The sequence below is a fragment of the Thunnus albacares genome, chromosome 6 (assembly GCF_914725855.1).
Source record: "Thunnus albacares chromosome 6, fThuAlb1.1, whole genome shotgun sequence".
Classification (NCBI taxonomy): domain Eukaryota; kingdom Metazoa; phylum Chordata; class Actinopteri; order Scombriformes; family Scombridae; genus Thunnus; species Thunnus albacares.
Window position 1 is genome coordinate 30,661,508 of NC_058111.1, and position 14,274 is coordinate 30,675,781.

Consider the following 14,274-nt stretch of genomic DNA (forward strand, 5'->3'; position numbering starts at 1 on the left):
ATAAATGGCCCTGAGTGTTTTTCCATCTCTGTTGATAAGGCAGTCGTTATTATCTTCAAATTAGCTGATTTTCTAATCAAGTTTCGTCTTTCTCATAGACGAGAAAATGGCATATTTTCAATCTCAGTTCAGTAAAAAGGCTATCATCAATTAGGATAAATGTATGGATGTATTTAACCCGACGATCAAGTCATTTAGTCCACTTTCATTTCCACTTACATGGAAATATGCACGAGTACGAGTTCAGATTGTGAGCAAGATAACAGGGAAATAATCAGTTTATCAGTATTCAGTGCAGTAAATGTGATCACATGGTTCATACACTATTGATCTTTATGTAGCCAGAGTGTGCAGGGAAATGATTGTAGTGACATCTGGTGGTGATTATTCATACCACAGCCAATAAAACTCATCTAACAGATAAACATTATTTTCTCCATCCCTGCATATGCAGCATATGTGTGTTCCTCTGCAGGAGCAGGTTTAGACTGACAGCTACATGCATAAAATACAAAACACAACAAGACGTCATGATGTATTTTTCAAAAGGTATATTTATTTGTTTTGCCTTTAATTACATCTCTATTTACAGTAGTATTTCAACCATCAGTTGCTTCAAATCACATATCAAAACAAACATGTTAGTTTCTTTCCTCACGTTACAGAGAGAAATTTTAGGCTCATAAGTTCTTGTCACAGAGCTTGCAAAGTCAAACAGTCAGCCTCAACGAAAGACATCCACCTCATGTCTACAGGATGAAGACTTCATTCTGGTTTTTACAGGGAGGAGAGAGGAAGGTAGACATTTCACACAGGCCTCTCCTGGTTTAATTACTTTATGGTGCACATCATTTGTTACTCAAAGACAGAACTTAGACCTGACCATTGCCTCCTTTCCACCAAAAGAGGGATTCATTTTTAGCCATCAACACATAGTTTGTTGCTTATTAAAAGCCCTTTTCTAGTTTTGTTGTTTCAACTGAATCACTGTGATTGGAATAAGGACTTTTTAAAAACACACTTCACAAGAAAATAGGACTTGAATGTCAAAGGGAATCCAGATCTCTATATAATTGATATAAATTAAGTGGAAATGTCAAACACAAATTAATTGATGTGTAAGTATTCACTCCCTGTACTGCGACACAACTAAATCATCACTGGAGCAGTCATCTGAGTCACTATCATTTGTATAGAGATCACCAGGGTATAATGAACGTGTGACAAGTGGTTTAAAGGTTAAATAAATACACCTGTCTGGAAGGTTCAACAGCTGGTTAATTATTCTCTTTCCTGGCAATAACGGCATCATGAAGACAAAGAAAACTCTGAACAATCTGTGTCAGGCTACAAAAATTAAAAAGAAATATATCAAAATTTTCCAAAATTACCAGTCAATGGAAGGATACAAGGGAATGTGAATAAATCACTGAATATCCCATAAAGTACAATTTGGTCAATCACCAAAAAGAGAAATAGAATATGGAACAGCTGTAAATCTGCCTAGGCCATCTTTAAAAAGTGTCCATGTGAGAGTGACACCAAAAGGACTGTGGGGGATGAGGGGTGACACAATATTTGTGTCCTGAGGTGGCCAAGTCGGTCCAGACATAAAAAATGATGCCACTATGTGTGACAGCACTTGAAAACTGCTGTTCACTAACAGGCCCCTAGAAGCCTGACAGAACGTAAGCATTTTTTGACAGAGGAACAGTATCTCTTTGTGACTGCTGCCACAATGAGATACTGACTTGAAGGGGGTGAATATTTGCACAAAAATGTGTGTTTTTACATTTGTACTACAGGGAAATTAAGCTCAAGTTTTGACATTAAAGAGTCATTTTCTATTCAAGTGTCAACCAAATCCTAAGTCCAACCTCTGTTTCATAATGTTGTAAACCAGTAAAACAGGAATACTTGTGTACTGTAACCAGCCCAGAATTCTGTTTTGCCTCTCATAAACGGCCCACAGAGGTTTGACATGACTGAACTGATAGAGTGCTGCTATGCTTTCAAAACTGAACTGATGGGGAAAACAGGGTCCAGGATAAAAATCATGCGTCATGTATTCTTACATGTTGATTTGAAGTATCCCACTGAGGCCGCAGTAATGAGCTGCTGCTCTTTTAGTGAACCCACAGCTCAGCAGGAAATACTCTCACCATAAAAACAACCTGGTCAATATTTCAGCTATTTGATGCAGAACATGTCCAGCTCTGCCTGGCAACATTAATTCACCTCCCTACCTCCCAAATTCTCTTCCACTAGACTGTGCATGTTCAAACACAACATGGAGTGAAGACGCACGGGACTTTCTACCCTATATGATTTAATCAATGACATATTGCTGTTGGGTGCACTCTGAGGAAAAGGTATAGTTGGGCCTGCATTTGGATTATCTATGTATTGCCTTTCCTTAACCTGACTCACGCTATTCTGCTGAAGGCTGAGGCAAAGATACAAGGGAAGGACAATTCTAGACAACCCAGGCACGGCTAGGACAGACAGCGTGCCCGGGGCCTTGCAAGTGGGGGTGTGACTACTCGCAGTTAGAATGTGTAGCCTGCAGGGGGAGCTTTGTCATCTTTGTTGCTCTCCAGGGAGAAAGGAGGAATGCGAACATCAAAGTGGGAGCCATCAGTCCTTTCAATACGAAACGTCCCCCTAGAAACAAATGACAGGGCTGGGTGATTGATTGTAATATTGCAAATGGTAAATGAGTAATGGAACAGAGCACAAAAGATGAGTACATATTGTACTCATGGGAGGTTCTTAAAAATGACAAGACCAGCAATTCCAACAAGTGAAGATGTACCAAATACTGCAATACAGCAGCAGTGGGGGATGTGAATTGAAGTATGACTGATCAAACTCACCACATGTGACCACTGGGGGCTTGAAGAGACACATGGCTGCTATACTGAAATGCCGGCTGTTCTTTAGACAATACTGGCTCCTGTGACATCACACAGAATAACAAGGTTATACGAATGTAGTATTTCAAGTGCAACACACTAAATAGCTACAGTCTTTCTTATTGTCACTGTCGTGTTCTTTGCGTCTGTGCTTGATGAATCTGTGCAGCAGTAAATCATCTATAAAGAGCTACACCATGGACTGTATGTCGACAACACAAATATAGGAAATAGCTTTTTAAGAGTTTTGGTTGCACTGACCCTGCCAACGACGCCTCGTCCTCGGACCGTCTCCAGGGTTCCTGACAGGCTGAAGATCCTCCAGTGCCTCTCTCTCAGCTGAACCACCTCGTTGCCCATGTTCTCCAAACGGATACAATACCGCCACTGCAGGAAGACAACATACACAAATGCAGCTGAAATGATTAGTCTACTAATCGATTAGTTGATCGACAGAAAAATAATCAGAAACTATTTTGATAATCATTTTTCAAGCAACAACAGTGAAATAGTACCAACCCTTTCAGTTCCAGCTTCTCAAATGAGAGGATATGCTGGATTTCTTTATCATACATCATTGTAAACTGAATATCTTTGAGGTTGGACTACTGAAGATGTCATCTTGGGCTCTGGGACGTTGCGATGAGCATTTTTTCCCTTTTTTGTGACATTCCATATAACATATTAATACAGTCTGCTAGTGAATTAAGCCAGTGTCTGGCTAGTAACTGGTGTTATTTTCTCACTGACACCCCATGAATTCCCCATGAATTTCAGTGCATATTAAAGGAGCAGTGTGTAAGATTTAGTAGCATCTAGTGGTGAGGTTGAAGATTGCAACCAACTGAATACTCCCTCCTGTTCCAAGCGCATAGGAGAACATACGGTGGCCGTGAAACTCACAAAAAACGTGAAAGGCCCTCGCTAGAGCCAATGTTTGATTTGTCCATTCTGGGCTACTGTAGAAACATGGCGGTGCAACATGGTGAGACCCACTCCCTATGTAGCTATAAAGGGCTCATTCTAACAAAAACACAGCGATTCTTATTTTCATGGGATTATACACTAAATAAAACGTACTTATGAATATTGTATTCCATTTCTGCCAAGTCCGTTCTGCTAGATGCCACTAAATTCTACACAGTGGTCCTTTAAAATAAATCTTTTACTCACCCAGTAAACATGGGAGTTCTGGGCCTCCTGAGAAAAAGAAAGAACTTGCTGTTAGTATTTGAATGAACTAACCCTTACCTTGAAATCTACAAACTAAACAGATAAAGGCTACACCTACAGGCTAGGATCTTTACTGGAAGAACAAAACACCACCAGTGCAGTGGGGACAAGATATAAGCTGGTGTGGCTACAGTCTATGCTTTAAGAGAGTCAAGAAGCAGCTTCAGATTTCTTTAAGCATCTGAAAGTTGGTCATTTACCCTCATGCCCATGTAGAAGGGGATGACGGTGACTCGGATGTTCTCGGTGGTCTCCCTGTGGACGTCTGACAGCTCCAGCCAGGGGTGGTTCTTCTCCTGCCACGCCTTCAGGGTGTCTCTGGCTGTGAACGGAGGAGCTGCAGCATCCAGGGAAGGACAAAACACACACATATATTTACTGAGGACACAGAATGCTAAAGATACAGAAAGTAACAAAATTTAATCTGACATGAACAGAGCTACAGGATTTCTATCCAAAATAGAAAAGTGTTAATATTTATCGACCAATTATTTATTTATGACCACATGACCAAAGTCAGTGGAATTTGCTTTTGGTACAGTATGGTGGGTAAGCTCAATATAACTGTCAGTAACATCAAACATAGGCAGATATCAGCATCTCATTAGACACATGACATGTAAACAGTAAAGCGAATATTTAACTTGGCAGTAAATATTGTTGTCAATATGTGAAATAATGACTTCAGTGTGGGATGAAATATGTTCATAATGACCACTACAGTGGAAAGTGAACCACTGGGCATTATAAAGGCTTGTGTGAAGAAGACTGTTGGAAGCTAATGTGGAGACTGGAGGCGAGTGTTTACATTTGGCAGGGTTGTACATGAGGAAGCGCTCAAACAGCTCGTGCTGGATGGGGACCTGCTCTGTGGAGTTATAGGGCAGGATGTCTTCATGGCTCACATAGTCCAGACCTGATGGAAAGAGAGAGATTTAGTGTCACATGGGGCAGGAGGCAGAAAACAATTACAACCATCTTAAAATGGGAGGTTTCTATACTACTGGAGGCTTGGTCTCATGGAACAGCTGCTACACTGCTGGCTGGGATCAGACTCTACTCGGCTGCACTGAAATTATAATGTTCAAAATAGACCAAACTGAAAGCCAAGCTGGACAGTATTCTTAGTGTTTATGATAAACCCGCCATCAAAAACTGTTAGAAAAGGGATGTGCTGGGACCACCGATGATATTACGTAGACATAGTGCCAGTGACAGCAGTGCTGCATACCTGGTATGGCATACAGGGCTCTGCTGTCATCATGGTTGGCCAGGAACGTCACTGCCTCTGTCTGGGACCTCTGAGACTGTCAAACACAACATGAACCAACAGTCATACAGCTGGTGACTCAAACACTAATGAACTACATACATCCACAGCTGTGGCTGTGTCATCCTACACTGCACTGGGTATCAGGACAATCAAAAATTCTTATTAGGTGCCCACAAGTGTTAAAAGTGTCATTTTTACAACCCATCTAATGGCAGAGGGCATTAACCCTAAGACCAGTTACATGTTTGATGTTAAGCATGTGAAACAAGGCAATGACTGACTGAGAATGTAACAATCTAAGACTCTGGTTTTGATTTTAGATCTATGTGGTGACTCAGACACTTTTCCATCCTGTTAAGAACAAAATTTGGCATTTAAAAATATGCAGAATGACTAAGGTTCAATCTATTGTTATCAAGCTTCAACACAATATCAGCTGAAGGTGTTTGCCTGCTCGGACTTTTTCTTAAAAATCTTCCACAGCATTTTATATTTAAGTGAAACAAAAGGCAGTGCTTTATGGTCCTGTATGACAATCTGACCTTGTTACAAACATATAGTGACTCACTATGTGAGGGCAGTCCCTGGTGTCAATCAGGACTTGGTAGTAGGTGTGGGTCTTCCCCTTCACCTCCTTGGACCCGTGGGCTCCTGGGGGCTCAGGCTTGCTGGGAGTGAAAAGAGATCACAGGATCTCAGTTATACAAGAACCACCACACAGGAACCCCAAAACTCAAGCTTTGGGAGGCTTTTTTGGCGCAGTCTGCTAGACCTGGAGCTTTACCTGTCAGACATGGGAGGGGTGATGTCTCTGTCATAGAGTCGAGCATGCCAAGGAAACAAGACGATGCCTCTGTAGCCAAACACACTGTGGAGAAACAGCTGAGGAGAGAACAACAAGGAGAAAGGGGATAAATGGCTGTGAGATTATATATATACAGAAGGTTTAATAAAGTTAGATGGGATTACATTCCCTTAACACAGGATCACGCAAAGTCCTTCAATGTTTGAAATGTGTTATAATAACAATACAAAGATATTGGCTGACAGATCAAAACTTAAAAACAGACCTAACGATGTAAATGCACTGGACTGTAATTTAAGATTCAAAAATCAGTCTAACATTGACCTAAATGATGGAGAGCCATGAAGAGCTACACCAGTCCATCTGTGCTTTAGAGAGTGTGTTTGTGTGTCTTACCTGTCCTGTTTCATATTTGCCGTGCTGCTTTAGAGCCTCAAACACTCCCACCGTCTCCAAAATCTTCCCTTCAGGCCTGTTCCTGCCAAATACAGGCAACACCATTACACACTGGACCCTGTGTGTGTGCTTGTGTTTGTGTAAAACCAACTTTGGCCATCAAAAGGAAAGCATTTGATGGTAATATACGGGTCTGTATGCAGTACAAACGTGGGGATTGAGATCAAAACAACATCATATAAAAAGGACAAACACAGACAGCCAGTAAGTCCTTAAGGAGCCTCAAGAGAAAATCCCACAGTTGTGAAGAGAATTTTCCCTCCTCTAGAGACGATTTACATCATCCCTGCAGGAGGGAAAATCCTGCTGCCTCCCTTCAGCCTCTCTCCTTCCCTTCACTCGTAATCTCAATCACAACTTTGACGAGATTGAATAAAACACCTCGACTTGTCGGATGTCAACAGAAATACCACTCGACCTAATCTCTATGTCCTTGCTTTCAGCCTCGCAACACACACACACACACACACACACACACACACACAAACGCGTGGACTTACAACAACAGCTGGTCACTTCAAATAAATAACTCGCATACTTCGCCGCTCCCTGCAAAGCTAATCTGCACAACAGAGATGAAGAGTGGGGATTAATGAGGTGGATATATGGACAGTGGGATTTACTGTTGCACAGTCGGTTGGTTTCAGGTTATTTTCATATCACGGGTGTATTACACAAGAATAATCAGTAGATAACCTGGATTCATTGTTTTGAACCACATTTTTTCACAAAGTCCTGACATTTGGGCGCTGTGAGTGTCAGAAAGGTCCTGGTACAATTATCTCTCATTAAGATCAGTCATGCTTTAGTCTGTGCTGGGCTCAAATTTGGAAGTCTCATTTTACCAGCTGAAGGGAGATGATTTTAACTTCCTGCTTGTGGAAAAAAACAGGAATACATTATAATATGCAGCTACAGCTAAAGCTACAGTGATGAATCTTAGCCATGTTGACAAACTAGTTAGCCTATGATTTTGAAGAGCGCAACTTATCTATTTCTTGCTGAGAAGTAGATCAGAAGATTGTTACTGCTCTACTGTCTGTGCGGTAAATGAAACTAAAGCATGCAACAGATTATCTTAGCATAAAGACTGCAAACACTTCCAAACAGCTAGCCCGACTCTGTCCAAAAGGTAAAAAATCTGCCTACCAGCACCTGGAAAGCTCTCGAATCAACATTATATATTTCTGTTTAATCTGCACAAAAATTGAAGTGTAAAAACAACACGTTGTAGTTTTATAGGGGATTATGTACCAGATTATTTCTTGGCTGGGTACATCTAACTCTCAGCGAGAAAGCTGAGAGTTAGATGTGCAGTTCCCAAAATGTCTGACTATTCCTTCAAAGTGTTCATGTTAAAGCCGAGAAGAAACCTTCAGCAGTCAGTGAGGTCAATGCAAGTGCAAGACCAGATCAGGCCATATAAATTACATTACCATTTATTTAACATGCTGACCACCAAACTAGGATAGTCAGTATGTTGTAAATAAGATTCCAGATTCTCTTGTGTTGATAATTGAGAAATCATGAAATGAGTTTCCATCATCTCTCTCTATAGAAGTGGACAGATTTTTTTCCTTTTCTTTTTGATCCTGATTCCCCTACATCCAAAACTCTGTTCTTGTTTTCTGAATTTCAATCCTAAACCTAAAATCTACTGAGACTGAGATTTTTATTCAGTTTTTGTTGTCCAAATTGGCACCATTACAACAATTTTGAAAGGTAGGTAATGTTGTATTATGTAATTTACACAAGAGAGATTATTTCTTGCCGACTGTCAGATGGCATGAAGTACTTTAACACACACTCATTTTTACGTAACATCATTTTATTATTTCTCAGTGGTCTAATAGAAAACACTAGCCAGATCTCAATAAAAATGTGCAAAAAGTGCAGGAATGCACTGATGTTTTCTTCCAAATCTGGCTGTAGCAGGTTTCACTTGGACCCCTCTCATGTCTTTTCTACCTCTGCAACAATCTGAGAAATGTCAATACACTGTGTGGCCAGAGATAATCAGATCTAAATATAGACAAGCCATTGCAAAAGCTGGAACTAGCCTCAGCCAGCCGCTACCCCCAGCCAACAGCTCGCCCTGCCGATAAATACAGGGACCAGTCATTTAACGTTGCCCTTTTCTTTCTGCCATCAAGGAGTGAAGCGGTTCATTGTGTCACAGAGCTGTCATCGTGTCAGAGAAAGGTGGGTGAAAATAGAGCAACAGGACAGGAGATGACATTATGAAAGGGCTACATAAACTAAAGTTAGACATACACGCTGCTGCTGAATCACTGCTGCTAATCCAACCAGTGTGGGGACACTCACCCACCTGTACACCCACCTGTACACCCACCTTCACTCCCTCTCACAGAGATTTTTTATAAGTGCACCTCCTCCTCTTCTTAATCAGATGAAGGCAGCTACAGAAACAACAACAACAACTGGTTTCTCTCTGTAATGGCCCATAGCCAAGTTCTTTAACCACTGCTGGTGTGAAAGCTGGGCAGAAAAGAGTGTAAGAGTGCACACATAACAAACAAATCTCTGCTGACTCGGTCAAAAAAACTAGACTCAAGTGCATTTTTAGAGAACTGTCTGGACTGAATTACTAAACTATCAACAGTAGAATACAGAGACAGGATGAGTATCTCCGTGTTACTAATGATAGTACTAAGTCTGTAAGCTCTGATCACATGTCCAGGCTGAGAGAAGCAAAAACAAAGTTACATAGGTAAACATGGGACTTTGTGTTCATAATGGAAAATGTTGGCTACCAACTACAACCCACAATAACCTAAAACAACAGCTCTGAGGACATTCTCATTTTCCAAACACCCAGAAAAAGTACTACTCAAATAAACTGAACTACTCAAATATGAGCTTGTTTAAAGCTCATGTTTAAACTAATGTTGTTGAAGAGAAGCATCCAGGAAGATCTCTGTGGCTGATTTTGTCCTAATTTGGATGAGGTCTGTTCTCATAAAAGTTATTCTAATCAATGTGGTGAAAGTTAACGAGTCTGAGTGATAAATCAGACAGATCATTCAGACAGACATGTCACAGATATGTTGTTTTGAAACAGTGTCACCATTCACACCAGAGAGTAGTGGCAAGTTTATTTTTAAACTGTAAAATGTCCTGGCCAGTACATTTCTGGATCGCAGTTGTAAAAAACAACAACAACAACAAAATGTTGTGTGAAAAAGAGTTCATATTGGCCATTAAATCATTAACAATTTTTTAAACTCTCAATTGACATTATTTGCCTCAGAAATCCTGTATTGCTTGGCAGCACTGTATGATTAAAACAAACATTTCTGTGCATCCTGTACTCAGCTTTTTTAATTAAAATGTAAATGTCCTTAAATTATCTTCAGTTTTCTTGGTGCTCTTAAGGACCACGACTTTGGACAGACAGTCTGAATTCATACCAACAGCTTAATGTACTTTTGCAAAATGCTAACAACATTGTTTTTTATCTTTTCACTCATTATCAAAATTAAAAAACCATCAGTTTCTTGCAGCACTCCTACTATCCAGCACACTACAGATACGAATGGGCACCAGACCTTTCTCAAAGTAACCCATCATGCAATATACCAGCTCATGACTTTGGAGAAACTACTTGGGATTATTCAGCTATCATTAATGTTAATAAATGAATCTGTGCTTTTCCTGCTTTGACATGTCAAGGTGTATTGTGCATGCTGCTTTACTGGCATGACTTACTGGGACACATGATGACACGTTGCTATGTCAAAAGAATACTACCCACAAATGTATCATGTACTGTGATTTAAAGAAATAAACATTAATTGTAGTGGGGAAAAACTTAATGTAGACCAACACTGTTGCTCATTAACAATACTCTCATCAAGGGAACAAGACACCCAAGGTTTCTGGAAACCAACAGGTGTGTTTAATCGATGTTAACGAGATGACGCTGAATAGCCTAAGCCAATCTGTCCACATACGCAGCACCAAAACTCATCTGAGGACAGGGACATTCAGTGGAACTGTGGCGGCCAATGCATCTGCTGCTCCAGATGTGATTTCACTTTAATTAAACAGAAATGAGGAAGGCTCTTTTTTTAAAGCATTCTCTACACTGTTTTCAATGAATTTATGAGTAAGGACTTATTGCGAAATGCAACACTGTGTCTTCTGACCCTCAGTCATCAACTAGAGCATCTCATTTGAATATAAAGGGAAAGTTCCAGGCTGTGTTGATGGAAGTGCTGCATCCATGGACATGGCAGCACAAACTGCATTCACTGGTGCCACTGAAAGATATCGGACATGCCGTATCTGCAGCAAATAAAGTCTTACATTGGTACATTTTGACATCATTACTTTCACAACTCTCAATGTCATCTGAAAGAGTCGTGACACTGAAGCGCTGATGATAGTGTTGTTTCACACTGGTTTCACTTCATTTGAATACAACCACAGTGGTTTTATGTTTTTTTAGTGAATATTTCATCAGTCTGTTAAACACAGATCTGATATTGAAAATTGATAGTGATATTATCTTAATTACTGTCTTTTCCTCTATAACAACAACGACAATAATAATAATAATAATAATAATAATAATAATAATAATAATAATAAGTATTGAATAGAACACTACATGACAGAAAGCACCTTTATCCAAAGTGAACTACAGCAGACGTAACAGTGGAAAATAGGACATCATGTACCAATGAGACATAATGGTGCTATGTAAACACAAAGTGCTCCAACATTAACCTATGAAATCACACAATGTTAATCGAGTAAAGAAACGCAGTAAATTTGACAATATGATCCCTGATTTAAATATTATTAGGGAGGAATTTGGTGGAACTTTTATGGAAGATAAAATACTGTTTGCTTTATCAGTGCTACCAAACTTTAGCAAATCATTACAGTAAGACATTTCTATCACTGTGTTCTAACATGTATTGCTGTAACATGTATTGATCTAACATGTATTGATTAATGGTTGCAGATCTGGGGCCTCGTTTATAAAACAGTGCATAGGATCCAAACCAAAAGTGTACATGAGCACAAAAGCCAAATATGGTGTGCGATAAAAAACAATCAGATTTATAAAACTGTGCTCATGCATGAATGCATGTATTTTTCCCTCTATAAATCAAAATCAACCTGAAAATGCGCACACATGGACAAACCTCATATCCCACCCCTACACTCCCACAATCAACCACAAACGGTTAACACAAAAGTCCTTGTGAATACTGATGTACATGTTGTTCCTGCGGAGAATGGCAGCAGTGACAGAAGAACGTTTGAGAGGCTGATGGCTGCAGCAGCTGGTGATTCGGTCAGTGCAATAAACAAAACAATTAAACAAAATGGTCAGACATGGAGATAGATGCCAAGAAGCACATCGCTGCACGCTGTCAGTGTATGGACTAGTGGAGGCACGGGGACACCGAAGCTCATTGCTTGATGTTTGTTAAGCATCTATAGACGCATACATGACTGATGACGAGACCACACGCTTGAAATCTACAATACAATAAACACTGTATTCATTTATATTTACTCCAAAATCCAGCATACAGGTGTTTCTCTAATGTACACAGTCTGTATGTGAGAGCAGGTGTTGAGGATGTGCTAGTGAGGTGACTGGAGAAGAAAGAGTGTGTGTGGCGGCCACTGCGGTGTCTCCAGTGACAGCACAGTTGTGTTCACTGCTGCGATTTTACACATAAAAACTGTGAAAACTAAAATTGTACTTGATGATATGCACAGTAATAGAAGATATTAAAAATCTATTAGTGCTCTGTTCTGCGAGTCTTTCAAGTCATTTGATGTCATCTTAGATTTCTACATTTGATGATGATAATTTCATCAGTTAGTTATGGTGGTTGAGGTGAAAAGGAATCACTATATTCAGGCTTCATATTGAAGAAAGGCAAGCTTTCCTGAATCCTGCCACATCCTGACATTTCATCATCATTTCATGCTCCACAACTGATCACAAGTGTGAGCACCATGCAGCCCGGCCCTCTCCTCTGTGCCCTGGAGTGTGTGTAAGACAGCGTATTGAGCCCAATGTTTCATTAATAGTTCAATAATAATTCACTGATGTAATTGGTTACGGCTTATATCTTTTAAAACTGAAAGGTGCTTATGGAATAGTTATGACTCACTGCAAGCAATAACACTGCTGGTTTGAATGTTTATGGTAACGTGAATCTATAATTAACGTTTGATATACAATGAAATTAAATGTCTGAGAAGAATCATTATACAACCTGGCTTCAATTCACCACCTCACCATCTGCGTCGCCCGTGTCCCCTGTCTCCAAAATGTTCATAGGCATAGGTCAGAGGTTACGTACAGGTGCGCACATTCTGTCGTCAACTCTGTTTTTATAGATTCCAACTTTTTCGTGTAAAGTACTGTTACTTTCAAGTCCCGTTTTGTTCGTACGCAGCAGTTATAAATGAGACCTCAGATCAGGTCAGATCAGATCAGATCAGATCAGGTTGTTGCTCAATCCACGCTGGCTAATTGCCTTGTAAGCTAATGAGCAGCAGAGGACAACTGTACTTTTCTCCTTTGCTGTTGCTACATGTCATCTCATATTTGTACACAAAGCTCATAATGCACCACATAAAACACCTGCCCCCTCCACAGAAACGTGGTCAGTGTTGCTGCGGTGCCATCTTGAAGAGCTCGTACTTGGCTAAAGTCTTTAGCTGTTAGCTCTGACTCTGGCTGCGTCTCTTACCGTGACGACATGAACCTCCTCTGCTGCACCCCGCCGGGCAGCCCGCAGGCTCGGCACTGCAGCCGCGGTCTGTACACCTCCAGCCCGCCACTGCTGTCAGCCACACTCAGTATCCTGTGAGCGTGTTTTCTGTTGTATTTACTGACTGTGCTTAGCAAGCCTCGGCGTAACGCACAGGCCGCCATCTTTCCTGCCCTGGCACGGTCACAAGCGCAAGTGCAGCAGGGCCACTGATGCTGCTTTCAGGAGGCCGGCTGTAAGGTAGTAATAACGACAACTGAGTGCTTAACAAGCGATAAAGTCAATTTCCCCACTTCGTTTTTCTTGTCTTTTATTACCTGTATATTACGACGGAGCAGATCACACTGAGAGAAAAAAAATCCTAGATTGCGAGTATAAAGTCATAATGTTTCGAGAGAAAAGTCGTAATATTACGAGTATAAAGTCGTAATGTTACAAGAATATATTAATATAACGGCAAAAAGTCGCAAATTTAGGAGAAAAAACGCGAAAAATTTAAGTTCTTTTCTCAGTGTGGCCCTAATACTCCGTCGTAGTAAATGATTGTAACAGTAAGTGGCGGTGATTCATAAATATTTGTAGTTGGCTTGTTCAGTGTGCAGTGGAGTTTTCATTGGTCCATTGGTAATTGTGATTAAAAAAAGAGCGACAATAAAAATTATTCCATTCCATTCCATTATTCCATTAAACTGACAGGTCACAGACTAAGTGAAACATTTGTCTCCAAAAAGTATGTTTGTTTAAATTTGTAGTTTACTTTATTGCAGGTCAGTTAAAATCTTTCAATCTTGGCCTTAGGAGCTTACGGGAGACCATGAAGGC

The 14,274-nt window shown here is 40.4% G+C and overlaps 1 protein-coding gene across 3 annotated transcripts; it reads right to left on the bottom strand.

Annotated features, from left to right (window-relative positions):
- Positions 1–536: 536 nt before the first annotated feature.
- On the bottom strand, positions 537–13,677 carry poldip2 (polymerase (DNA-directed), delta interacting protein 2). Of its 3 annotated transcripts, none has more exons than XM_044353468.1 (11): positions 13,432–13,671; positions 6,623–6,704; positions 6,206–6,303; positions 5,990–6,089; positions 5,380–5,455; positions 4,957–5,064; positions 4,349–4,485; positions 4,089–4,115; positions 3,177–3,302; positions 2,877–2,956; positions 537–2,664 (listed from the first exon to the last, which is right to left on the bottom strand). In XM_044353468.1, exons 1-11 carry the CDS (start codon positions 13,614–13,616, stop codon positions 2,550–2,552), a joined length of 1,134 nt encoding a protein of 377 aa, XP_044209403.1. In that variant the 5' UTR covers positions 13,617–13,671; the 3' UTR covers positions 537–2,549. The 3 variants fall into 3 exon arrangements, 2 of the variants coding, with proteins under 2 accessions (XP_044209403.1, XP_044209404.1); XM_044353469.1 differs by having other exon boundaries at positions 6,623–6,698; positions 13,432–13,669; XR_006403737.1 differs by having other exon boundaries at positions 2,532–2,664; positions 2,877–3,014; positions 3,135–3,302; positions 13,432–13,677.
- Positions 13,678–14,274: the final 597 nt, after the last annotated feature.

Bases quoted from the DNA above. Each gene is read 5' to 3' on its own strand.
- poldip2 (XM_044353468.1), bottom strand. From the start codon at position 13,616: ATGGCGGCCTGTGCGTTACGCCGAGGCTTGCTAAGCACAGTCAGTAAA. The intron at 6,705-13,431 runs GTAAGAGACGCA...TGTATTTGGCAG, and splicing joins AGGAGGTTCATGTCGTCACG to GAACAGGCCTGAAGGGAAGA. The intron at 6,304-6,622 runs GTAAGACACACA...TTCTCTCCTCAG, and splicing joins GCAAATATGAAACAGGACAG to CTGTTTCTCCACAGTGTGTT.